This window comes from Poeciliopsis prolifica, unplaced genomic scaffold (assembly GCF_027474105.1).
Source record: "Poeciliopsis prolifica strain line A6 unplaced genomic scaffold, Auburn_PproV2 SCAFFOLD081, whole genome shotgun sequence".
Lineage (NCBI taxonomy): Eukaryota > Metazoa > Chordata > Actinopteri > Cyprinodontiformes > Poeciliidae > Poeciliopsis > Poeciliopsis prolifica.
This window is the reverse complement of record NW_026562456.1, coordinates 1052066-1077456: the sequence shown is the minus strand read 5'-3', so window position 1 is coordinate 1077456 and position 25391 is coordinate 1052066. Positions and strand designations below refer to the sequence as shown.

The 25391-nt window shown below is 40.9% G+C and overlaps 1 protein-coding gene across 1 annotated transcript in view; it reads right to left on the bottom strand.

Annotated features, from left to right (window-relative positions):
• Positions 1-25391, bottom strand: part of LOC129352825 (thyrotropin-releasing hormone-degrading ectoenzyme-like) — a 146286-nt gene that overhangs the window by 81667 nt on the left and 39228 nt on the right. The window contains exon 5 of the mRNA XM_055021990.1: positions 3116-3270. Within this exon, the coding sequence (XP_054877965.1) occupies positions 3116-3270 (155 nt within the window). The remainder of the gene's footprint in view (positions 1-3115; positions 3271-25391) is intronic.

Genomic DNA, 25391 nt, shown 5'->3' with positions numbered 1-25391 from the left:
CAGAACAATTTCAGGAGCAGACGAAGAGAAAAATCTGTTTCTTCTTAACCAACTTGTCCCAGCACCGTCTCTAGAGTTTCCTCTTCCTTTTTTTTAAAACTTTTTTTATTTTCAAGTTTGAAGCTTTTAAACAGTTTTTCTCCCTGAGACACGCAGTCTTACTTTCAGACAGATCAGCTTTAAACAGAAATGATGCAAAGCAGGAAACATCCTCTGAGTGTTGAAAGTTGAGATGATGAATAAAGTGAATAAAATATTGCTTGAGATTAGGATTTTTTGCACCAAAATAACTTTGTGGATCTTAAACATTTCCATTTTTTGACTAATGATTAATAATTTTAATAACGTACAGTTTTGCTCCTCTGAATTATAATCTTTAGAAGAGATGGTTCTCTGCTAATGGAGATGTTGGAGTAGTAATCCCCAACTCCAACATCTCTAAATGAACAGATTTAAACAGGAGTGAAAAAAGGAAATGCCACTGATTAGCAGTGCTGGCTACCAACTGATGGTGTCATGCAGGACATGTTACTAGTTTGTTTCCATTAATCATATAATTGTCTAATTTGATATTTTCAAAACTTGCTAACACAAACGATAGTTTTTTGATAGTTTTCTTGCTGTGGATAAGGTGGGGTTTTTTAGCTGTATTGAAATTGTTTTATTTTGCAAAAAAGTTCAACGGAAACAGTTTTTAATTACCAACAATTGGTTATTACTACTGGAGCAAACCATGAAGAAGACAACAGGAAGTGGTACTAGTAGAAAGATGATGATGGCGCTGCATGATTTTAATGATTTATTTATAATTATCTCTTATTTAATGGAAACACCATGATTGCAAAATTGTTTTTCTTACAATAGTGGAATATTGACAAAGTACTACTTATCAGGATACTATTGAAAAGTTGTTTTATTTTAGAAATTCAGTTCAAGTGAATCCTGTTTACAGACATGTTGGTTTATTTCTGGTCATTTTGATGATTCAGATCAGCAGAAAAACTATTTTGATAACTTCATAGAAAGAAATTGAGATTTGTTTTTGGACCTGATGTGGATAAAAGACGTTCTTCCACAGTCGCTTTTTCAAAAGACTGAAATACTTTGTTCCTTTTGTTTTCTATCTTCTGGTGATTATCTCTGTGCAGCCGTCTCTCCTCCGAGATAAACGTCCTCAGACAGAAAAGAAGAGCAAAGCTCCAACAGATCCTCATCACTCTCCTTCCTTCAAACAAGCCGTGGGAAAACGGAAGAAAGCAGAAGGAAAGTCCCTCCAAACAAACACCGTCGGTGAGTTTATGTGGAATGTCATGAAAGATTAATACACTGTAGCTTCGCCCGCCCGGCGTCTGATAGGTATTTCTGCGACACGCAGCAGCAGCCCGAAGCGAGCAATCGTCCCGACTCAGCAGAGAGAAATGCTGGCGTGAGGTCACTTCCTGCCGCTTTTTCAGAAACAGAAAGACTCACACCGCAGGGTTTCATCTGCATCAACGCAGCGCCGCGCGCTAGCCTGATTATTAAACCTCTGCAGGTGCAAACCGAGCTCCCCAGTTTGAGACAAGCAGTTTGTTAGCCGACCTTTGACCTTCTGCTGCCGCCGGTTTGCAGCGGGCCGATGCACAACACAGATAAACAGAGCCTGTTTTTTTTTGTCTGATTTTAAAACCTGGAAGCTCTGAGGATCCTTTCAACATGTTCTCAGCTCCAGGAAGTGAAGCTTGGCTGTTATTAGTCAGAGAGAAGAAAAGCTCCTCCAGCTGCAGCAAACCACCACAAAAAGGCTGAAGAGATTTCACTTACTACAACAGGATATTTATAGTCTAAAAAATGAAGAACCAAAACAGTCATTAATCCTTCATGATGTTAGTAGAAGAATTATGTAGTGAAATATTTAAGAAAGTGAACAGTCTGTCTGAAATCTGACCTCCCATTAGCTGTTGGGATGTTTTACCACCTGATTAGATTAAGACGATTAAAGGCCTTAATGTTAGATACAGAAATGTTTGACTTTTTAAGGCGGAGTGGACGCCTTGCTAATTATGGCACCGTTTGATCCCATTTCATTCCTCATTAAAATCTCTTTTCATCGCATTTAATCGTCTCATTGCTTCCGCTGTTCCCTAATCTGTCATTATGCTCTTATTTCATCCCAGTTATCCCAGTTCACCCTCACTGTTCCTCCTGTTTCTTATTTCTTTTCCCTTTAATTCGATTCTATGTAAAGATGTTATGCTTCCATGAACAGGCTGGGATATTTTATGGCCTAAACAAAACATGGAAAGCTTTTTGCATTCTCACACAGAGACGTTTTGATCTGCTCAGTACAGGGATAAAACCAGACGACCAAATCTGCTGGAACTCTGCCTGGGTTGCTAGGTAACGGGTGGAACTCTGCCGGGGTTGCTAGGTAACGGGTGGGACTCTGCCTGGGTTGCTAGGTAACGGGTGGGACTGTACCGGGGTTGCTAGGTAACAGCGCAGCGCCTGGTAATTCGTTACATTCTGGAGGTTTTTGAAACTCTGAGTCAATCTAAATTTTCTTTTTTATAGATTTATAGATGAACATATTTTGATGCTCATGCTTGTTATTATTTTATTACATTTATTTTAAATGTAAACTACTTACAATATCACACTAAAGTACATTTTCTTTTATAAATTTTATATCGCTCATGTTGGATTTGTATGAACTTTGGATGGAATCAACACATTCGTTTCCCTTTAGAGATCAATAAATTATCTTCTAATCAAGTCCAAATATTTGATCCCAAAGGGGTTAAACATTGTTGTAACTCATTAATTCAAATTCTTCTGGGTTATTGTAGTTTTGGCTGCTGGCAGGAAAGATCTCCTGCTTTATAAATGAATGTGACATTGAATGTTTTTCTAATCCATAATTATGATTTTTATTCTATTCCATTCTGTTTTCCAGACACATAAAGAAATAAATATATTCCCAAAACCAGCAGTGTGTTTAAAGTGTTTGGGCTAAGAAACAAAAACTACATGATAAAAAACTTTTGGCATTTTTTCCTTGCATTATTTCCCTGAGAAGGATTTGGAGGATTCAATTGACCCAAGCAGCCCCCCGTCAGGGCAGAACCCGGCCTACCTGGTGGCAGATCTCATGGACGACCACCATGGTGAGCTCCATCTGGTAGGACGATGACGACACGTCGGCGTCCAGCAGGATCTTCTGCTCCACGAAGACGCTGAGGCCCCAGTTCTCCATGGCGGCGTAGGGATGTTTGGGCACCGCCAGCAGGTCTGCAACAACACAGAGACACCGTTACAGCTTCCTGTTGGGTCACTTCCTGCTGCGGCAGGACGACGGCTGGCGGCGGCGGCGCCGGCTGGCGGCGGCGGCGCCGGCTCCGTCCTGGCTTCAGATTAAACACGAGTCATCGTAACGGTCAGAGACGCAACACTTCATCACAACGAGGATCCACCACGTTTTCACACAACTCTGCTAAAAACTGCAGGAGGAGCCGTGGAGGGAAGGAGACACTGATGGTTTCTGAGAACATTAAATTATGAAACAGTGACATCAACAGATAAACTCATATAAAACAAGAGAAATTTGATCTCATTTCATTTCAGTTAAAAAAAGGGGTTTGGTGTATGTAAACTTCTGGTTTTGTCTAATTTCTTTAAAACACAAAACATTTAAACAGTTTTTAAATCAAAATGAAACAAAATCAATACAAAAATACAAAAGTTTAACAAATAGTTTAGGTTTAGTTTCCAGTGCAAATATTTTAGTGCACTAAAAATCAGACGTATGAGTCTGTTTAAAGTCAATAATTTATTCATACTAATTTAAAAAGTAATATTTATAAATGAAATAAAAATGTGTTGTTCCACTTTCACATTATCTAATTTAAAACTACTTTGTGTATTTTGTAGTAAAGCCTTTAATTATTGGAATAAATCTGGATTTCCTGGTTAAAACAGAAAGAAAAACCTTTTAGTAGCTGAAAACTCCTCAAAATGTCAATTTATGAAGAACTTTTACAAGAATGTGTTTTCAGTGGAAAGTTGTTCAAAGTGACAAACTGACACCAACGCAGGAGAGAGAGAGAGAGTTTCCTTCAGGAAGCAGAGTCCATTAGAACAAGGAAGGAGGTGTGTAACCCATAAGAAAGGTTACTTTAAACATAACCGCAGATGGCAGGTGCATCAGTTTATTGCAATGACTAATAGCAACACAACACAAGTATAAAGCAAGTTGGGTTTGATCAGAAGACTCTAAAATCGAGGAGAAAACAACGTCGATAAAAAATAGTAGAGTTTGATATAGTGAACATTTGTGGATCCACATTTACTGGACCCAATAAACTGGGTCCAGTTCATTGGGTCCAGTTCACTGGGTCCAGTTCACTGGGTCCAGTTCACCGGGTCCAGTTCACTGGGTCCTCTGGGCATCTTCTGCCATCCACGTTCAGCAGAAGATGATCTCATGATCTCCTGGTGTCTGCAGGCCAAAAGTTCACCATAACAAACAAAAACAAAACCTGATCTGGAACAAGGTCAAAGTAAAGCATCTTAAAATACAGGATGCTAATGTCAATAAAGCTTAAGCTACAATTCAATCATCATTTCTCAAGTTTTTTCCATGTTGAACAACAATATTCGAGTTGTCAGAGTTCAATATTACCATCATATCAGTAAAACTAAAGAAATTAGCTTATATGTGGTGTTAGCCATGCTAGCTGTGTTGTTATTTCTGCATTTTGGACACATTTGCACCAGAAACAAAGTTAGATATTAACCACAGACTGTTTGTAAATAGTGAATGAAATGAAAGCACCAGGTATTCACAGTAAAAAGCTGCAGCTTTGGATCTGCTGCAGTTCCAGAGACGCTTCCTCTGTAATCCCAGCTTCATCCAGACGTATAGAAGACGAACTGCAGGCAAGGAAAGCCAGACTGCAGGTGTTTCACTTACAGCTATTGTTAATAGCTGTAAGAACTCGCTTATAAAAAGCTCTGGAGTCTGAGACGTGACTGCACTGCAGATTTAATCTGAGCCGTCCACAGATTTATAATCCTGTGCAGACATCCAGGAGGAAGTTTTACCGCCTCTCAGGACAGGCTCTATAATCTCCAGCAGAGCTGATGCTGTTCCTGCTGGATGAAGGCCAACAGAAAGTGTTAATCTCACAGATAAGCCTCTTCTCAACCTTTAAGGAAGATTTATCTGATAAACTGATCAGGTGTTATCACCTGCAGACAAATGCCACCGCTTCATGATGACAATACAGATTTACTGCGCTGACTTTTAGCAGATTTAGGGATGTTCACAGTGTAGGTGGGTTACTGGATGGGAGGGAAGGATCATTAAATGTATGTAAATCTGACCAATAAAGATCACAGGAAACAGATTTATTGGCACCTGAGGGAAACATGTGAAATAACCTTAGAAAACAAGAATCTGTTAAAGCAGCAGGGAAATTAAAAATCCAACATCTGAATTTACTGAGAAAATCAAAGATAGGTGGAGCAAAATCCATCCAGACAACTGAATAGTTAGCAAGATAACTTCGTATTGTAGAGCTAGAAAACTAGATAAATAGAAAACTAGAAAACTAGATAACTAGATAACTAGATGGACTGTTAATCTTGCCAGGGGAAAATTATTTTTTACAACAAAGAACAAAATTGCAGATTGCATTGAGGAATTACAATGAAACACAATTAATATTGTAAAACTAAAAGCCAGACATCATGTATAAAACAAGATGTTGCACCAATCAAAATAAAGAATGACATAAAATAAACAACAATATCGTAGAAATCGCTTGAATAAAAGATAAAAAAGTATTGGTACAGATACTAAAGCAATGAATTATATAAAGTATAGAGAAAAGTTTCATTCAAAATTATTAAATAAATACTGTAAAAAACTGTTGACTAACCCAAATTAATAAATGTTTGTCTGAAATAAAAACTTACTATTACAATTTTATTTATTTATGCCGGTGTGTTTTTTGTGACACTTTTACTTTTTAAACCGTTTTTCAGTTAAACCGATTTCATGGCTCTAGTGGCTTTTATCCTCCTGAGTTAAGGACTGAATCATCTGCATATAAAGCATCTGCTGTCCCATCTGCCTCCCCGTTTATATTTTCAGGTTCATGTTCTCACATGAGGGGGCGGAGTTTTCTCTGAGTGCAACAAACATCAGCGCATCGATATGAGTGACAACAAGGCAGGACTGGAACCGGAACCAGCTGCAAAATACTGAGGAAGAAGAAACGAAACGTTGACGCCATTTTTTCTGAATGTTTCAGATTTTGGCATCAAACGTCGCAGGATAGCAGCAACTATTGATCCCACATCAAAAACAATCAATCTGGTCATGAAGGACAAGATACTTTTTTCTTAGTTTTATCATAATTAAAAAAAACGTAAAATATTTAACATTTTTTCTTTGCAAATCAGTAGATGTTCAACTTGAGCAGATAAATAATAAAAAACCCTGAACTCTGATAATTAAGCTGCTAAATGACAAGCAGTAATTGCTGAACAATGTGTGGAGCATTAAGAGCCTCACAGTTTACAGGGACTCAAAGCCTTTAATCGCTTTAGGAACAATCAGACAACCTGGAAGAGTCGGAGTGTGACGCTGCAGACACGGCAGCTAAAGCAAAGCGAAATATGATAAACACGTTACTACAAACTCAAACTTCCAAGCCTCGAACGCGATTGGCTGACAGCTTATTACCCACATGACTGAGGCTCAGACAGCAGAACTGATTGGCCGGCGAAGGGGGACCGGAGATTTGATTGCTGTAACTTCAGGGGAATGCAAATCAGTTGTTGGGTTTTAGGTGAAACATGCAAATGAGACATTATACTCTGCAGACATTCAAATTAAAAGGAAATGAATCGCTTCACTTTCCAGTGCGGCGCGAAGCTTCAGGAGGCTCCGCGCCCCTCAACACAGACGTGTGAGTAATGAGATTCTCTCCTCACGCCGTGGTTTTTCTGCTGCGGCTGCTCAGGTGTCTCACCCGGATCCGGTCCGTCTCTGAGGACTTCCTTTCAAAAGCAGAAATAACTAAAAGCTTTTGAAACATCTGCAGCTCTGCTGAGACGTTTCTATCCAGCACCCCGGACAGGAACGCCATTAATTTGGTCTTTTGAAGATTAATTACCAATTCTGTTCCCAGGGCTGGATGGTTATACAACAAACAACCAAGAGTTGCTTTGAGACTTTAGAGCAACAGGACAACTTGTGTTGTTTCTCAACCAAAATGTAGATGAACTTCCAATGACTCTTTCCACCTGTGCTTGATAATAAAATAGAACTGAATTGTTTCTGTGGTATTTTGTAAAATCAAACTAATTGGTACCAATTAGCATTTGGTGTCTGATTTTGGTTTTTTGTCAAGCTCTGACCTGCCAGCACCATTTCTGACCAATTCTGGTTTCAGAATGATAGATTAAGAACAAACAAGAAAATTAAAGTTTGCATTTTTCTTTCAGCTTTGGTGGAGAAACTGGGAGAGTCAAAGGGTTTAAGCAGGAGTTTTTTTTAAACCATTCCAGAAGATTAACATAAACGGTGATGCAGTTGGTAGTTTGTCCCCCAAACTACCAGCAGAAAAGTCTGAATGGATCAGATTAGAATCTGAAGCCGATTGGAAATTATTTCAGTTCCTCCAACTGTTGGACCCAAAGATTAGAGAAGATCGGCTGATATTCAAAACCTTGTTTTTATGTTGTATAATCCTTCCACCTTGGGAGAATATCAGCTTAAATAAACTATTAAATGCCTCAAACTTGTTCGTTATTTATGCACATTTAATCAGAAGAAAACTTTGAAGATTAGAATCTTATTTCCAATGATGTCCTTAAATGACCGAAGTTCAAACTTGTTGAAAAACAACAAACTAAAAGAGTTGATGACGTTTGTTCAGGCTTTTCTCTGCTGGGCTTGTTTCCTCAGATCCTGATATTTTACTTGGGTTATTTTTTAAATGTGTTTGATTTAAAGCATCTAAATGTGGCAAAAACCAGCAGGTGTGTGTTTGGGGGCAAACAGTTTTTTATATATAAGGCTGTTTGTATCTGAAAAAAAACACAAAACAGAGCTTAGACATTAATCCTACAACAAATCCGAAAAGTGAATTGTTGTTTGTGTTGAGTAAGAAGCTTTTCCCACTCCATGTGGGTGGATCAAGTTTGGCTCAAGCACCGAAACAGAAAAAGACATTGAAAGTTGAGGGCTGAAAGGACGCTGATCCTCCCACCACGGCCATCGCGCGCTGCTTTCAGGAGCTTTCTGGTTTATTGTGAACATTGTGAGGAAGCAGCCAGAAAACAGCTGCGTTTGATTCACATGTCAGGGTGAACCATCACCGAGGGATTTTATCAACTGGAAACATTTTCACAGCCAGATTTATTCCTCTGACTGTACATTAGTGGATGGCAAAACACATCGGGTAGCAGAATCAAGTTTCGCTCAACACAACTTTTCTGCCAGACCAGAAGATTAAAGAAAACCTTGAACAGAACCAGTCTGACAACAGGAAGTAGACCAAAAGATAAAAATGCCTCGACTTAAAGAAACCTGAGCTGTCAGACTTCGACCCGAATGGAGAAACTATGTAGCAATTATCTAAGGAGAACATGGGAAACCGCAGATCCACCAAAATCACTCCGAGACTTGATCAACGACTCGTCCAGGAAGTTACAGAAGCTCTGCAACTCGCTTTAGTGAAGGTTCATGACTCAAAACCAACAGAGAGAAAAACAGGGAGTAATGGCTTCCACAGGAACCAAAGTACATCTGACATTTAGCAAAATAATGTTGAGTTTTTATAAGCGTTCTGCGGCGTAATGAGGAGGAAACCGTTCCATCACGCCGGGCGTGGCAGTGTGACGCTCCAGGATTACATTCTGCTCTGTATTTATATTTGATCTACCAGCTCTGAGCTCAAACAGGAAGTCCTGAGTCTCTGGCCATGCTGATGAGACGGACGCCAGCCGACCAGGAGTAGTTATGTAATATTCCTATGTGGAGCATGTTGGCTACAATTTCCTCAGATATTATCAAGTGAAGAAGCATGTCTATTTTTTTTAAAAATAATTTTTAAGTTGTATAAATTCTGTTCAAATGTCCTTTATCTCTACTTTCTACATTTTCAGTTCAGTTCATCGTCATTTCTGTCTTGGCAGAGCAACTTTATTTTTCTAGCACTTTTTGGCTCCTTTTCTGGAAAACGTTGGTGATTTTGGCTCATTTCTCTGCAGCTACTTGCCGTCTTTTCTCTCTCAGTTTTTCTGCCTCCCATTGCGCTTCACACTCAGTTCCCTCCAACACCAGTCAGCCAAAAAGCAACGTCCGAAAACTTTGCAGCAAAAAGAGGGAAAGAAAACTAATGGGCCGTCACAGTCGACACAAATTATTTTTTGGTTAAATTATGACAGCCCCTGTCGGGCTGTAAATGTTGGTCAGCCTAATGTCCAGAGCACCCTGCTGCAAAACCCTTCAGTGGGGCTGATGTGAAACGTTTCTGCGAAGCACGGAGGGTCAGAAATCCTCCACAGCGATGCTGAAGACTAATTACCAGCTGCCAGAAATGCTTGGAGCCATTTGTTCCCGCAAAGCGTGGCACAACCACATGAAGCTCTTTTTTCCCAACTTGCTGCAACTCCATTTAAACCATCATGAAATCTCCATCTGATGAGTAACTGCAGTTTCCTCTGAATGTAAATGTTGGGTGACAGGATTCGGTCCAATGAATTCCCCTGGAGGGCCTGGCACCTTTTAACATCATCTACTGTAGGAGTCTCTTTGTTAAAGGTTTCATTAATGTGTTTTCTTCTGAGCACGCTGCCATGTTGCTGCCCTCCGTCTCATATTGGGGGAACGCCCAGGGGTCTGCCTCTGACTTGCTTCCTCTACAAATGTTACAGATGAAGCAACACATCCAGAAAAAGCTCCCATTTCACATCTTTGTCTCACTCCTTGCCTCATTTTCTCTCCTTTTTTCCTCTCTACGGTCGAGCTCCACTTGTACCCCAATTATCTTTTGCTCATTCAGATAAGAGCTGCTTCACATCGAACGGAGGAGGAAACCAGAGGAGAGAGCCTGAATGTTAAAACGCTGTCACAGCCAAAGCTTAACCTGCAGCTACAGACAAACCCTCTGCAAATAACAAACAGCTGCGGCAAGCGCTGCCGGAGGCTGGAGTGCTCATTACATCCTATAATAAGAAAGTCTTGTGCAGAATAAACATCACGCTGTTGACACGAGTGTTGTGGGAGGTTAAAACGCAAAGCGTGCCCTAAGGATGGCCCTAAATAAACAATCCAACAGGGAAGTTTAGCTTCAGATGAGGCGGAATAAGTTCAGTTTTAGAACGACTAAAATTAACCAGATTACATGCTACGCTAACAGGCTCCACTTGTTACTTCACGGTTTTCCAACAAGTGAAGCGATTTGTTTAAGATGTCAGGTTAACATTAAAGCTTTTCAGGTCTAAATATGTCTAAAAGTCTGTAATTCTTGATCTAGTGTCACAAACATGGAGATACGCAACATTACTGTTACACATAAAGAGACCAACTGCAGGATAACGGCTAAAAGGCTAGCAGGGTTCGCTAACAGAGAAAAAGCCAGGTGGCACTGCTAAAAGAACAACGGCTAAGAGGATTGCTTAGCTAAAACGCTTAGCAGGCACCGCTAACAGAATTAAGACAACCAAGTGTAGCTAGCAGAACAAATGTGCTGCAAACAAAAAAAGGGAAAGCAGGAACGGCTAGCCGAACAAAGGCTAACCAGGTTAGCCAATAAAAAAGGCAACCACTAGCAGAGAAAATGTTAGGTGGCACTGTTGATAACAGAGAGGCTAGAAGTATTGGTTAGCGCGTGTAGCTAACAGAGTGTAGCTAACAGAACCAAAGCTAGCAGTCAACACTTGCAGAACAAATCAGGCACAGCAAACAGAAGAAAAGCTGCCAGAACAAGATTAGCAGAAGTAGCTAACAAAGCTGCTACCAGGCTGCTCAGCTAACAGAGCTAAAATCCATGCTCAGTGCTAACATAGCTTACACCTGTGCAAAAAGCTAAATGAACTATGACTAGCGCACACTGAAAGAAAAATCAAATGGCCTAAACAAATCCTTTTTTCAATTTTCACTCAGAAATCTTTCAATGCAAACGTCATAAAATATGATTCACAATTTGTCATTACAAACCCAAATGTAAGAGCCAAATGACCTAAATGAGCATTACTTGTGGCACAGCTGTGACAGTTAATGGTGGGTGTGTCGTAAGTGGGCGTGACTGTCACTTAGTATGAATGAGAGCCGTACTGACGCGCTGGTCACTATGTAGAAGGAAACGGGTGCACCGGGTGGAGAGTCATAATTTCTGTTGACCGTGTTAAATATTGTTTATTGTTAGTATCATTATGATTTAGCCTGGTCAGCATGTGTCAGTTCTTAAGTATTTAAGCTGATATATAAAATAAATTGATGGTAACAACAACACAAAGGAGCCACTTGAAGTTATTGGAACACGCGTCATGACAGCAACAACCTACCCAGTTAACCCTGTGCGACCTTCTATATAATTGTTAGTTTCTACCGCACGAATACCAAATGTTTTCAGTTCAGAAAAATAAATGGTCTGTATTTCAACCAATAGTTCAGAAAAAAACATGTTTTCCAATTTGTTTTATTTTGCTAGTTCGAAGCCGATTCAGTCCTGATAATACTTTTAAAAATCTCATGAGAAACATTTTGTCCTTTCGTTTTGGTGATTTCTAAAACCTCGTGAACTTGTTTTCTTCATTTGTTGCCTCTTTGTTGCTGTCAGTTATGCTGTCAGCATTGTTGTGAAATCCAGATTCCCTGTTAAAGAGCTGAACTGGTGGCAGCAAAACAAACTGATGAGTCGCATCACAGAGGCTTTCATACCTTCAGATGTTCAGCCTTGTTATCTGCCCATTTTACAGACAGATGATCAAAGCTTTGCTGAATTGGTGGATGTATTTTGTATTTCTGTCTTATCTAAATCAGGGACAAAGTACATAAATAAGAGGAAAATTTTCTCAACTGCCATTGAGAGATTATTTAATAGATGCAAATATACAAAGTTTTTCTACTGCTGAAGATTTTCAACAGCTATTTTTTCACCACAGAAACAGATAAATGAAAAGAAAAAGAAGCTAAATAGGTTAGAAACATTTTAATCACATTTTAATCTGGAATGTGAACATGGTCATCCTTACCATATCTGGAAATGTTATGATGATAAAACCTGTCGCTAGCACATTGAGATGCATGGAGAGATGGGTAATCCATCCACAAAAAGATACTTTTTAAAGTAATAAAATGCTAAAATCGATCAGAATCTATGAAACGTCCCTCTGACTCCAGTGTCAAGTCAGGTTTTCATTAAAGAGCAACAGAGCTATGCTACACAGGCTAACTAGCTTACAGAAACAAGCGTTATCATGTTAGCTTACAAGCTAACAGCTGTTAGCCTGTTTCAGTGAAATTGCAGTTCTGGCTAATACCTGCAGAATAATTTATTGTTATTCTTTGCATATCTGAACGCCAAGCAGACTAGAGACTACTTCAAATGCAGAAAATAGACAGCAGCACAAGGCATTCTGGGTAAATATAACGAGAACAAAATTGTTAGCCTAGCGCTAGCAGGAGAAATGGTTCACGGTCTTTAACCAAAGACAAAATAGAAAATCCCACTAAAATCTGCTTTGTCTTTGTTTACATTTCATAAAGAGGGACATTTCCTTCAGTGTCTCTTGGTGCAGCGCCCCCACAGGCCAGGAGGGGAACAGTTGGTTTCACTCAGAGCAGAGAAAAAGAACCGCTGCAGCTGGAAATGGAAGAGTTTTAGTCCCCAATCAAACCAAGTAAATCACACATTGAAATTGGAAAACTAGATTTTTGATCAACTGTGATAAAATAAATTCAGAAATAAAAGAAACCAGTAAGACTGAAAGTCCATGTTTGGTGGTTTTGTGCGCCTCTGTCCTCCATGTCTGAAACATTTCCGTCTGTTTTAAAGCTCACAGTGAGAATAGTAAACTATGGGATCAATCACTAAGTCACGTCTCAATGTGCCTTTAGAAACCACCCAGAATCATGTTCCACGTTCAGAAAGCCCCTTCAATGTCAACCAGATATCATTAAAAAACATTTAATGGATTTAATTCCTCTCGGAGTTTCTCCTTCATGTTCAGTTTGAAAATATGAACCAACAGTGAACGAAGCTCAATTATTGTGCAGGTTAACCCTTTTCTCCCCTCTAATGATCTCATTAAAAGCCACCTGAATAATAAAATGACAGCGACTCGGAGGCTGGGACTCACAGAGCAGCAGTTTCTACCAGCTATTATCTTTAATGCCGTCTGTGGGCGCTGAGTGGATTACTCAGCTGTGACGCCGCCGTTGCTCCACACTCATTATCTCCTGTGGACAGCTGTCACACAGCCCACTGCTCCCACACGGGAGGACAATAACTGTTCCATTATTCTCTTCAGAGCGGCCCGCCGCCGCCGACAGGTTGCTGCATTCAGGTAGCGCCGGTCGCCATGACGCCGATGTTGGAGACAGTCGAGGCGGCGGCGGCGACTCGCTGTGCCTCAACGTGACAAGTTATTATAGGAAGAGACGAGTCGCAGAGCCGAACGTCAGCTGGAAGACTGGCACCAACACGGCATAACATTAAGACCACTTTGCTCTTCTTCATGGCTGCTGTTAGTGGCTCGCCGAAGGGCAGCGAGGGTCAGAGGAAACCTGAGCATTTAGTGAGTCTGAAGACAAACTGTGATTCTCTTTTATTCAACCTCAGAGATTCTTCAGAGAAGCCAACTAGTCTGATGAGGTTTGTGCGTTAATCGGACTCTGGTCCGCATAGAAACCTCCATCTGGGCTCAAGTCAATTTGAATGCAAATGCAAACGCCAAGCAGACCACAGACCTCCAAAAGTCACAAGTGGACTACAACACAGGGCATTCTGGGTAAAACCAATCGAAACAAACATGTTAGTTTATCGCTGATGCTAAAATCTGACCAGAACTACAACATTTATTTAATTTCCAGCTGCTGTGGTTCTTTTTCTCAGGAGGGGAACGTTTGATCAACCTGTTCCCCTCCTGGCCTGAGGGGGCGCTGCACCAAGACCCACTGAAGGAAACAACACAAAAACCTCTGAAGACACTGAGAGAAACTTTCTTTTTTACAAAATCAAAACAAAAATGGAGAGTTTAGCTGTTGTAGGATTTCTCTTTAGTCTTTGTCTAAAAGCTACGATCCCTGGTAGCGCTAAGCTAGCAGGTTTATTTTGGTTGTAGTCCACTTCCTGCTTTTGTATTCAAACTGTACTAAGAACATTTCAAACAAACCAAACTGGCGTTTGTAGCAGGAACAAAGTTCAGTTTTTTGGTTCAATTACAGAAACAAATCTGACTTTGGAGGAAAACGGACTGGAGTTTGTTTAAGCAGCCTAATAAACTGGTTTATTCTAATCCTGGCATAAGTTTTATATGTCATCCACACTTGCGTGTCGCTGTTTATGCCGTTATTCTGTTTTATAAAACACGGTTATTTCATCTGAAAGGTTACATAAACTTTTCTAAATTGATATGAACCTAAACCAACTCCTCGTCTGCGTTTGTTGCGTCTTCCATCTGTTTTACCGTTTCTGCATCCTTCCTTTCCGCCTTCTCGCCTCATTTCTCTTCACATTTTGTCTGCAGGACCACTCGTCCACTCCGCCATCTGTTTGGCCGGCCCGCCAGCTGCTCGCGCTCCGCCGGCCAGGCGTCGGCCCCGCCGTGCCGCTGACCCGCCGTAAACCCTGCGCGGCTGCAGACGGACCACGCTGCCGACCCGCGCCGGTTCTGACCCCGGATTTGTCGCAGGAGAGAAGGCAGAGTTACTGAGACAGCGGCTGTATACTGACGGTGTTTCTGTGAGGGACAGACAGTTGAATTATCCTGAATGCTGCCCTTTAACATTTTGTTATCGGCTTCACAGAAAAGATTCAAGCAGTTCAGCTCTCACTCCGTCCTGCAGATGTAAGTCAGGAACCTGAACCGACCGTCAGGATTCACCGAAGCAAAACTCCAGAGGAAAATATCCAAAACCATGAGACGCTTCCCAGACTGTCATCAAACAACAGAACAAAATTCTTACATGTTCTAGAACTTACACATTTCTGAATTTGAAAAGTGAAAAAATTGCTAGAAAATACAAAGAAATTAATAATAATCATCATCATCATCATCATAATAATAAACAGGAAGTTTCTGAGTATCAAAAGTTGAAATTTTTTGGGGGGAAATGATGGGCGGGGCTAAGTGCTGTCAATCAACAAAAAAATTCTGTGTTCTGAGTCTGTTGTGAATGCTAATGCTAGTTAGCATAGTCACTTATAATGTTTTCCTGTTTCTAATTGCATATTTTTCAGCGTATACACAAGCATGATGGACAGCGCTAAGCCCTGCCTCCTGGCTCTTACTGGCTGTGTTGGGTTTATTAGGATTTTTTCACAGATTTTGTGAAACAACTTTTAACACGTATATAAAAAACATTTTAATAAAAGTTGAATATTTCAGTTTTAAAGGAGAATCCGATTCCTTAAGTCAGGATTGAGGGATGCGTTTTGGATCTGAGCGCCAGGTCCGGCTGCACAGAGCAGACAGAACCAACGTCTCTGTTGTTTTCAGAGATGAGTCAAACAAAATGGCTGCTGAGACGCAGAAAAGCTAACAGAGATTCATTTGGATCTCTGTCCGAACCGCTTTGGTTCTGCTGCAGGACGTCGTCACTTCAGCTGCCGTTCTGACCCGCATTCAGCCCGATCGCCACATCATGTCACCAGAACAATTAGAAAGAACCAGAGATTCTGATCCACTTAGAAAGGGAACCCTGCTCATTATGAGGATGTCGGCGCCGTCCGTCTGAGGTCAGAGCGCCTGGAGACGGAGCGACCCGCGGCGCTCTCATCAGAACCGCTTCAGATGGAACAGAAACGCCTTTGTTTCCAGATCACAGGTCCAACTACGAGCCCGACAGAACCAGAACTACAAAGGAATAATGAGATGAGAAACCTGAGAAAAGAACGTAGATAAAGTTCAAACCTGTAAGAGTTTTTACATCCTCTCTTCATTTTTCTGTTTCATTTAAATGTTTCACATAAAAAAAGATCAAATAAAAAAAACGTTCAAAATCAAAAAAAATTTTGAAAATGTAAGATATTGGTGTTTAAACTCGTAAAAAAGTATTTACTCCCTAACAGACTTGTTTTTTAATAAAATAAATTTATAAAAAATAAAACCAAGTTCTCCAAACCTGCAGCTGAAACTGATCTGGAATGTTTCTGTTTTCATCACAAATTTTAATTTCTCCAAGGTGTACTTATTTATTTCACTGTGCATTAAAAGGCTTGCGTCTCATTATTTTCATTCTTTTTCACCGTGCTGATAATTTAATTTTAAAAGCTGCTAATGAAACAAACCGTTTCTTTCTCTGTGCAGTCTGCAGGGACGGCGACGCGTTCTTACTCTAAATTAAATATATTTCTGTCTCCAGATAAAAGCTCCTTTTGATTAAAAACGCGCTCAGCTGCGTCTTCCTTCAGAGACAGAAAGACACGTTTGTCCCCGGAGGAAAACTGTTCTGGGATCAGATTTACACAAACGGAGGCCGGAGGGCAAAACTTACAGTAACAAAATAAATCCATGCTGAGCTTCTTATGTAAAAAACTAACCGAGAAATTAAAGGAAAACTTTCCCATGATTCCCTCAGGATCGCTGCACATTTGTTTCTCCAGAACTTCAGACACGGTGATGGAAAATGGAATCAAATTTGGCCAACTAGTGAATTTTGGAGTCAAATTTTGACTCAGAAAAAAGTCGAAATTTTGAGAGAAAAGTTTGAATTCTGAGAGAAAAAAAAATCTCAATTCTGAAATTAAAGTCAAATCAGCCAATCAGTGACGAGGAAGATGAATGGAGCTCCTGGATTGGCTGGTTTACAGCCAATAGAGCGTCAGCCAGCATTTCTCTGAAGGATTTTAACTTTTTCCCCAAAATAATTCAGATAAACTAAAAAACCTGAAATGGGAAACTTTTCCACAAATAAAATTGTGAGTTTATTAAGAAACAAAAATGCAGCTAAACTGTTTTGCACGAATAATCAAGAAATGTGTTTAAATTTGCAGAAATGATCAGAAAAAACCCAGCGACTTTATCTTCTACTCTGACACTTAAAGGTTTGATTAAATGCATAATATTTCCAGTTCGTCTTTAATAAATGTGGTTCTGTAGTGAATCGGGGCTGAATGACAGTAAAGCTGGTGAATTCTGGCCGCAGCGTTTCGCTCTGCGCTCCTCATTCGATCAGAGACTCGGTTCTAATCTGTTTGTTTGTCCTCAGAGGAAGTGACTAATGAAGCGGCAGGCACCGGGTCGAGCTCAGAGTCTGGAAACATCAGCTGCTGAGGCACCGAGGAGACGCATAATTGATCCCCATCATCATCATCATCATCAGAGTGTTGAGCTGCCATGATAATCTGGTAACCTGGGGAAACGTCTTCGCCACGCCTTCTTGTTCGGATCCGTCAGCAGTTTTTATGATTCTCCATGTGAAACGGGTTTGAAATGTTCACCTATTCACAGTCAGTGAACAGGTTGGATTCTGTTTCTCTTCATGATTATTATATTCCCAGGTTCCAGCTGCATAATGGAGCAGGAACAAATGATGGACAACATGTTTTTGCTTTTATCAGAGAAAAAGGTTGTGAATAACAATCATTTCCCTTCTGTAAACCGAGGCCACTTTCCCTTTGTACTGTGACCTCACACACATTTCTACACGGCTGATGGAAATGTATTAACACCAGCCAGCAAAGGGAAATGTGCATAACACCCACCATGAGCTACAAAATACCTCCAGTAAGTCACTCACATCCTATTTTAGAATCTTAATTCTGATATCTGCGTATTGCAGTCCACTATGTTAGCATTAGCAAGGACAGTAAGTTAGCATAACATTATAGATGGCGCTAGAATGTTAGCTTACACCAACACATTGTCTGCATACTTTACAATCTCAGGCAACCTTCTTCACAATACTTTAACTGTACCAGATGCTAATATTTAACACAGAAGGATTAGCGATTAGCACAGCTACAATGCTAACATTAGAACTAGCACGCATGCTAATCTGATGGACACCAACTTTAACATACTACATGCAACTGCGTGTAACAAGCTAGGTGAGACGTAGCTTCTGATCAAAACGTCATTGATCGCAGCACCGAACATGAAACAGATTAATAGCTGAACTCTTCAAAACAAAAGAACAAAAACAGAAAATGTGTCCAAATTTAGACATCCAAATTTAGACATTTTAGGAGGCCAGACACAAACCAGAGGCTCAGAGACAACTTTCTATTGTTTCCATACATGAGGATTAGTTTTATCTGCCAATAAATTAAATCCATGGAGGGAGAAATGCAGAGATGGATGGGCGTTACCATGGCAACAGATGTTGGGTCATAAAGTCAGCGAGAGGCCGGTGAACACTCACTCGATTCTGTTCAGTACGCGAGTGTGTGTGTGTGTGTGTGTGTACTGTATTTATATGCGCAGGCAGAGAGGGCGGCACGCTGCAGAAAACGGCGGAGAGAGAAGTGTGTGATGACCTTGGTGTTGATGCCAGGGAGCATTTGAGTCAACAAACTGGCAACCAGCCACTTAGCAAGGCAGCCAACGCACTGAAACACACCTGACTGCACTGACGCACACAGAGACACACAGAGACACACACACACACAGACAGACACACACACACAGAGAGAGACACACACACAGAGAAACACACTCACACACAGAGAGACACACACACACAGAGAGAGACACACACACACACAGAGAGACACACACACACACACACACACACAGAGACACACACACAGATCTGGACGTCTCCAGCTGAACTGTGAACCTCCACAGTTGTGATTCAGCTGCCACTTTAGTCGCTAACAACAAGCTCCGCCCACTTTCTGAAATCAATAAGTCACACCGGTGGGTCGGGTCAGCAGATGATGTTCACAGAACAAGAGGTGTACAGATCACCTGTAAAAATAGTCCATTAAAATCCCATCCAGCAGCAGTGGAGTTACGGCTAAGACAGATTAACAAGATTTACAAGGTGTAATGGAAATTTTTATCCATTTTTATTCATTTTTCTATAATGTAGGATTTAAATCAGGAGATTTTTGTATGAGCTTCCAGTCTCTGGAGTTCGACTATTAGCCAGAAAGCTAATCTTAAGACAATATGGTACCAACCAACCAATACTTTTGAAATCCTGAACAAAATGAATGTAAAGACTGTAAACAAATAAAGAAGTTTACAGTCACTTGCTAGCACCAAGCTGGGAAAAATGTCAGAGACGTTCCTTAGCTTGACATCAGCTACGTTTTCATTCAGTTGTCCTGAAAATTTTAAGGAAACTTTTAAAATGTTGCTGAACTGAATGAGGCATGCTTCCATCTACTGGTTTTGAGCGAATGGACCAGAATAGCCTTTAAGCTATTATGACCTGGAAATAAGAAAACTAGCATATTTGCTCTGCAAAGGTAAGGTACATGAAACATTCTTATTGGTTGTGCAGGAGGCTCCACTTCTGCTTTTCAAAGATGTAAATGACTGTATAATTGCTCATCTGTTTGTATTTGAATAAGCCCTAAAACAAGTAGCCAGAACTGTCACTGCCTACAAATTATTTTGTGCTATAAAAGTAGTGAACATGTTTTGTATATGACAGACAAATTCTAACCTATTCAAGGAAAAATAAGTCAAAAACTGTTGAACTTTTCTGATCTGGAAGATCAAATCGAGCCCCGCTGATGTTCCTGCGTTTTCTTGTGAAAATTTGTGACTATAGGTCATAAAGAGTCAGATTCTCTGAGTGGAGTTATGATAAAACATCTCAACTCCTCATTTCTGCTGAATGTTTCCACTGAAACCAGTGAAAATGCTCCGTTTGGTCTCTGATAGTTCATGGTTCCTCCGCCTCCCTGCTGAGCAGATGCTACTGAATTGTTTCAAGACTTTGGTTTTTAAACCCCATGAAGCCTCATTACTGCACAGAGAGACGGATCCGCCAGACCACTGATCAATACTCCGATCGATTGGTGTTTCCTCAGGTGAACTGCTGCCTGTATTATTCACAGTGTATCTTCAGGAAATCCATCCAAACTGTTTAGCGTCTCATCCTTCTGCCTTGTTCTGGAAAATCCATCCCCTTCATTTGTTTAGCCGCTTGTCTTTGGTTCCGACAGCGGGACGAACCCGACCCGCTCCGTGTGAGTCTCTTACATAACGAGCCACTGACTCTGAAATTGCTGCTTCGCCTTCGTCTTTAAAAGCAGTAATTAGATCCATTTAATCGCTGGATGTCCTGATGAGTTCGACTCCGTTTCATTCTCCAGTGCAGAAAAACGCAGCGATGCTCTTCACAGCGTGAGCCGTTCAGATCTTACATAAAACCATCTCCATGAAGTTTCCATTAATCTCTCTTTTTGGTTTAAACGTTAATTAAATTAGCGAGTAAGCTGCTGGCTGACTTGGATAGTTTTAGATTTTCAAAATCCAAAAAGCAAAAATGCGTCTTCACCAAAATATTTATGAGATGAAGCATAAATGATAACAATAATATTGTGTAATAAAGAGTATAACACGGAACATAAACATCCATCAGTGACCCGATGGTTCTCTTTCTGGACTGCAGCCACAATACAACTTTTATTCATTATAAATATATGTCTTTTATTGGTTTTATCTAATATTTCATCCAAAATAAACACTTTAAATGCATCAAAGTAACTGAGGTTCCATTACAAATGTGACAATTAATATTCCACCAATGTTGAAAAAACACAACTTTGATCTTTTCACTAAAGAAGAAATAAAATTAAAGTCATACATGAATTTGTTGATGTGATAAGTGGTTAAAAAACATGCTGAATCATCATCCTCCAACTACTTCCTGGAGTCTTCTTTGTTGTTTCTGTCAGTAGTAACATCCTGTTGTTGATTGTTTTGTGACTCCAACTTGCACAATTTTAAGGTTCATGGAAATGCAGTTTACAATTAGTTTCACTTTTCTGAACTGAAATAAAGTTTTTAATGATGTTCTATCTGAATAAGTCATATTTGGTTTGTCTTTTCATTTCTTCTGCTTTCTGTGGCCTTAAAGCCGGTTTATATGGACATGTATAACATGTTCTCTTTAAATGTTAGAATTCTTTGCCATTAATGAGAATTTTCATGGAGTAAAATGATCATTTCATTAACTGATTGGAAGATAACGGAGCAGAAATATCTCATTATAAAGCCAGTAATTAATTTCCTGTCAGATCAGGCAGATTTCAGAACATCCTCTGTGCTGCTCTTTGTTCAGCCGCACAAAACAGGAGCGAATAAAGATGTTATCGACGTTTCTTTCCCTCCAAAGTCTTTAAACAATCTCTCTGCACGACCTCGCCACCGAGAGGTAATTCAGCGTCTGCTGCGCGGTTGGGAGGACAGGATGGATGAGCCGGGTCTGTTCGGGACGGCGTGCGGAAGCGGTTTGGGAAGCAGTCGGGATCGGGGGCTTTATCTCCAGCGGTGACCGGGCCCATCCGGGCCTCTGAGGAAGAGTTTAACGGGATTATTCCCAGCGCGAGACTCCGAGTCTCAGATCCCGCACAGATACGGAGGTGAATCGATTTCACGGCACTGAGGAGAAAACGTCAAGTTGGGGTTAACAAGCTCACTGGTGCAGTTCAGGCGGAGCGGAGCGGAAAGGGTGGAGGCGAAGCTGAGGCGGGATGGGAGGAATTTATTATTTCACTATATTTTATTATGGTGGAGGGAAAAATCCCACTTTTCTATTCAAGATTAGTTTTCAAACTTTTCCAGCACCAAACCTGAGATAAAAACTACATAAAACATGAACATGTTCTTTTCTTATCTATTTGTTAATTTATATATTTGAGTTTTCCTATGATTTTAAAGTAAAATTTAATATTTTAGAGAAACTAAATATTATTTAATGTTTTGACCCTGAGAATAAAACGCTAATTTAATAAAATAAAAAAAAACTCAATTTCAATAACTTTGTTTAAAGATAATTATAATACAAAAATTAATTTTTGCACATTTTTTATATTTTCATTTGGGTCTTAAATGTTTCTAAGATCTGGCAGAACAATAAGGACTTTTCCTAATCTCAGCGCCTGTTTTTCCATCTAGGATTAGTTTAGTTTTAATTATTTTTTATGATAATTGTGTTTCAGTTTTCCTGGTTTATTATTGTGCCAATCAAAACAAATCTAAATTAAAAACAACAAAAAGCTTTAAAAACCTTCCAGCTGTTTTGGCTTCTTGGCGTCTGGAAAAAAAAAACGTTTGGATTCAGCAGGCGTTGAACCGTCACCTAGCAACACTCGCAGAGCTCCAGCACATTTGGTCAGCTGCACTAAAGACGTTTGTGTAATTGTTCGTCTGTTTGCAGCCATTTTCACGTTGATCTGGCCGTTCAGGCGGAGCGACGCTGGCGGAGGGGATGGTTTGAACTTCCTCCTTTCATTTCCTCTGGGATTTGAGGTCATTTTATTATTTGGGCTTCTGGTTGTAAGAAATACACTTGTTGCCAGGGTTACGCATCTTAATTGTTCAAAGTAAAAAAGCTTGGCATCTGAGAGCATTCAACAGAATATTCTGGTGTTTAATTTGGTCATTTTCACTTAAAGGGGAACATTTCTGAGCTTTGTTGGGAATCATCTCCTTACATTCTCAGGAGATCCGACTGATGAAGTCAGCATGTTTTCTGGAGCTCAGGTGGGATTTTAAGACAGTTTTTTAAAAGCATTTTCATGTTTAACAGCATAAAAACCTCCAGAGTTATCCCTGCCCCTGCTGCTCCGAGCAGCAGAAACTTTTTCAAGTTTCTTTGTTCTGGGAAAGACAGCCGTCATTGTTTTATGGAATATTTATGGCCGGAGCTTCTCCGGATCGCCTCGCATGGCGGCGGCAGCCGGCCGACAGCTGAGTGGCCTGCAGCTCCGTGAGCATCCGTTTTTCATGAGCCGGCGCTTCGCTTTGGTCCATCTGCTGCTGCGCTCGCCCCGGAGCCCCGGCTGGAGAGAGAGAGCAACGGCCAGGGCGAGAAAAGAGATGCGAGGAAGAGATGAAAAGACGCAGGAGTCAGGCAGAGAGAGAGTGTCTGTTTGAGAGAGCGCTGCGCCGCGGGCGCTGCTGCCCGCCCGCCAGCCCGTCTCTGTGGAGCCCAGATGGAGCCAGAACTCCACAGAACACATTAGTCCACTTGGAGGGTTCCCACACACACTGAGAGGAATTCACCTGAGCCCGCCGCAAGATTTCCACTCAGCTGGACGAGCCCAACCACTTCCTACGGAGGCCCGAAGAGGCCAGTTAGCGCTCCGAATGCAGCGAGAAGCAAATCCCCGGTCGGGACCGAGACGGAACTGGACTCTGTCCAAGTTCTGGTTCAGAGACGGAGAGAAAGTGGAGCAGCAGAACTCTGAGACCCAGAAGGATTTCTGCCTCACTCAACAGACTTGGTTCCTGTGTTTGGACTTTTGGCTTCACATCTGATGCTAAAGATTCTGTTCAATCCGCTTTAATCCAACTCCCAGAAAGTCCGGTTGGTTCTGGACGCTAATCAAACTCTGGTCCACCAAACCGCCGTCTGGGTTCAGTTGAAGTGAACTCTGGTGCGGTTCGAATGACTATGTGAACGCCAAGCGGACTGGAGCAGGAAGTGGACTATAGTGCAGAGCATTCTGGGTAAATGTAACCAGAACAAAAGCGCTAGCTTAGCTGTAAAGGGAGAAATGGCTCTTGGTTTTCTGCCAAAGACCAAAGGAAAATCCTCCAACCATTAAAATCTGATGCCTCCATTTTTATTTACGTTTGGTGAAGAAGCAAGTTGTCTCAGTGTCTTCAGTGTCTTTTCGTGTCATTTCCTTTAGTGGTTCTTGATGCAGCGCCCCCACAGGCCAGGAGGGGAACAGGTTGATTTGACTCAGAGCAGCGAGAAAGAACCACATTTGTCCAGAATCAGTCATTAATGTTCATATTTAAAACGTTAACTGAGACAGTAGCACCTCCACAGAGATCCACCCTCACACCACTCCCGTTTCATGGATGTCCTCAAAGAAATACCTAATGTAATAAATTAGAACATTTCACTCAAAAGTCTCCATGATTACTTTGGGATTCAGTTATTTTATCTCCTCTGTGCTTCATTTCTGCTTAATTCATTCTTGTTTGATCAGCCATCCTGATCTTACACTGGCAGATATTTAACAGTGATAACCAGGAGCTCTTATTGTGAAGGAGTGCAGTGATGTTTGGGGAGGCGGCTCGCTCCGTGCCGATCGACCGATTCGTCTTCAGCAGCCGCCGGTTCAGAGAACGCTCCGAGCCGCCGCAGGATTTCCTGCAGCTCGACCCGTTTGGCTCAGCTGAGGTTGGTGGGTTTAACTCTGCTTCACATCAGCAGACAGAAAATACAAGATCCCAGTGAAACGTTTAACGGGTCGGATGCATGACTTCATGTTTAAATCTGAATGTTGAAGCTCATCAACCTTTTTATAAATTACTTTGAAAAACCAAGCAGGACGTTGTGCTGTTGCCATAGTTACTTTAAAAAAGTAAATATTTCTTTTTGTTACTTTTATCACAAAAGAACAAAATATTGTGACAAAACTTTGAATCCATTTTGCTCTCCGATATTCAGAACAGTTTTAGCAACTAAATGCCTGTTTTCTAATCCAGACTATATTTGAGATTCTTAATATAAATGCTATAAATTGAGCTTAAAGGAAGTGAAGTTTGAGTGGACTTTGCTTTAACTCGTTCTAATCTGTGTGTGTGTTTGCAGAGCAGCTTCCTCGCTCCGTCCCTTTAAATTTGTAGCTCAGCTCATCATTTCTGCCTGCCGTTCTCAGGGGAGCTCGATGCCCTGCATGACAACAGATGGAGCCCTGAGGCTGTGGGACCGCACACAGATACAAAGAGGGGCGGGGGAAGCTGGGCTGAAAACTGATGTCAACATCAGTACAACGGCACAGAGAAAAGCCAGGAATAAAACCAAGATGGACTGGATGAACACGGATCCACAGTGGAAGGCTGAACTCGCCCGACGCTCCGACACTGCTGGGCTGAGCAACGCCTGGCCGAATTTAAAATCGACTTATGAGGATGGATTTATGGTCTATTCATTTCATTTTTTTTTACAAAAACCGATATTAGATAATCTGACTTTGTCTGGTTGTGTCAGAATGAGCTGTTTTAAGGCCTCTGTCACTTTAAAT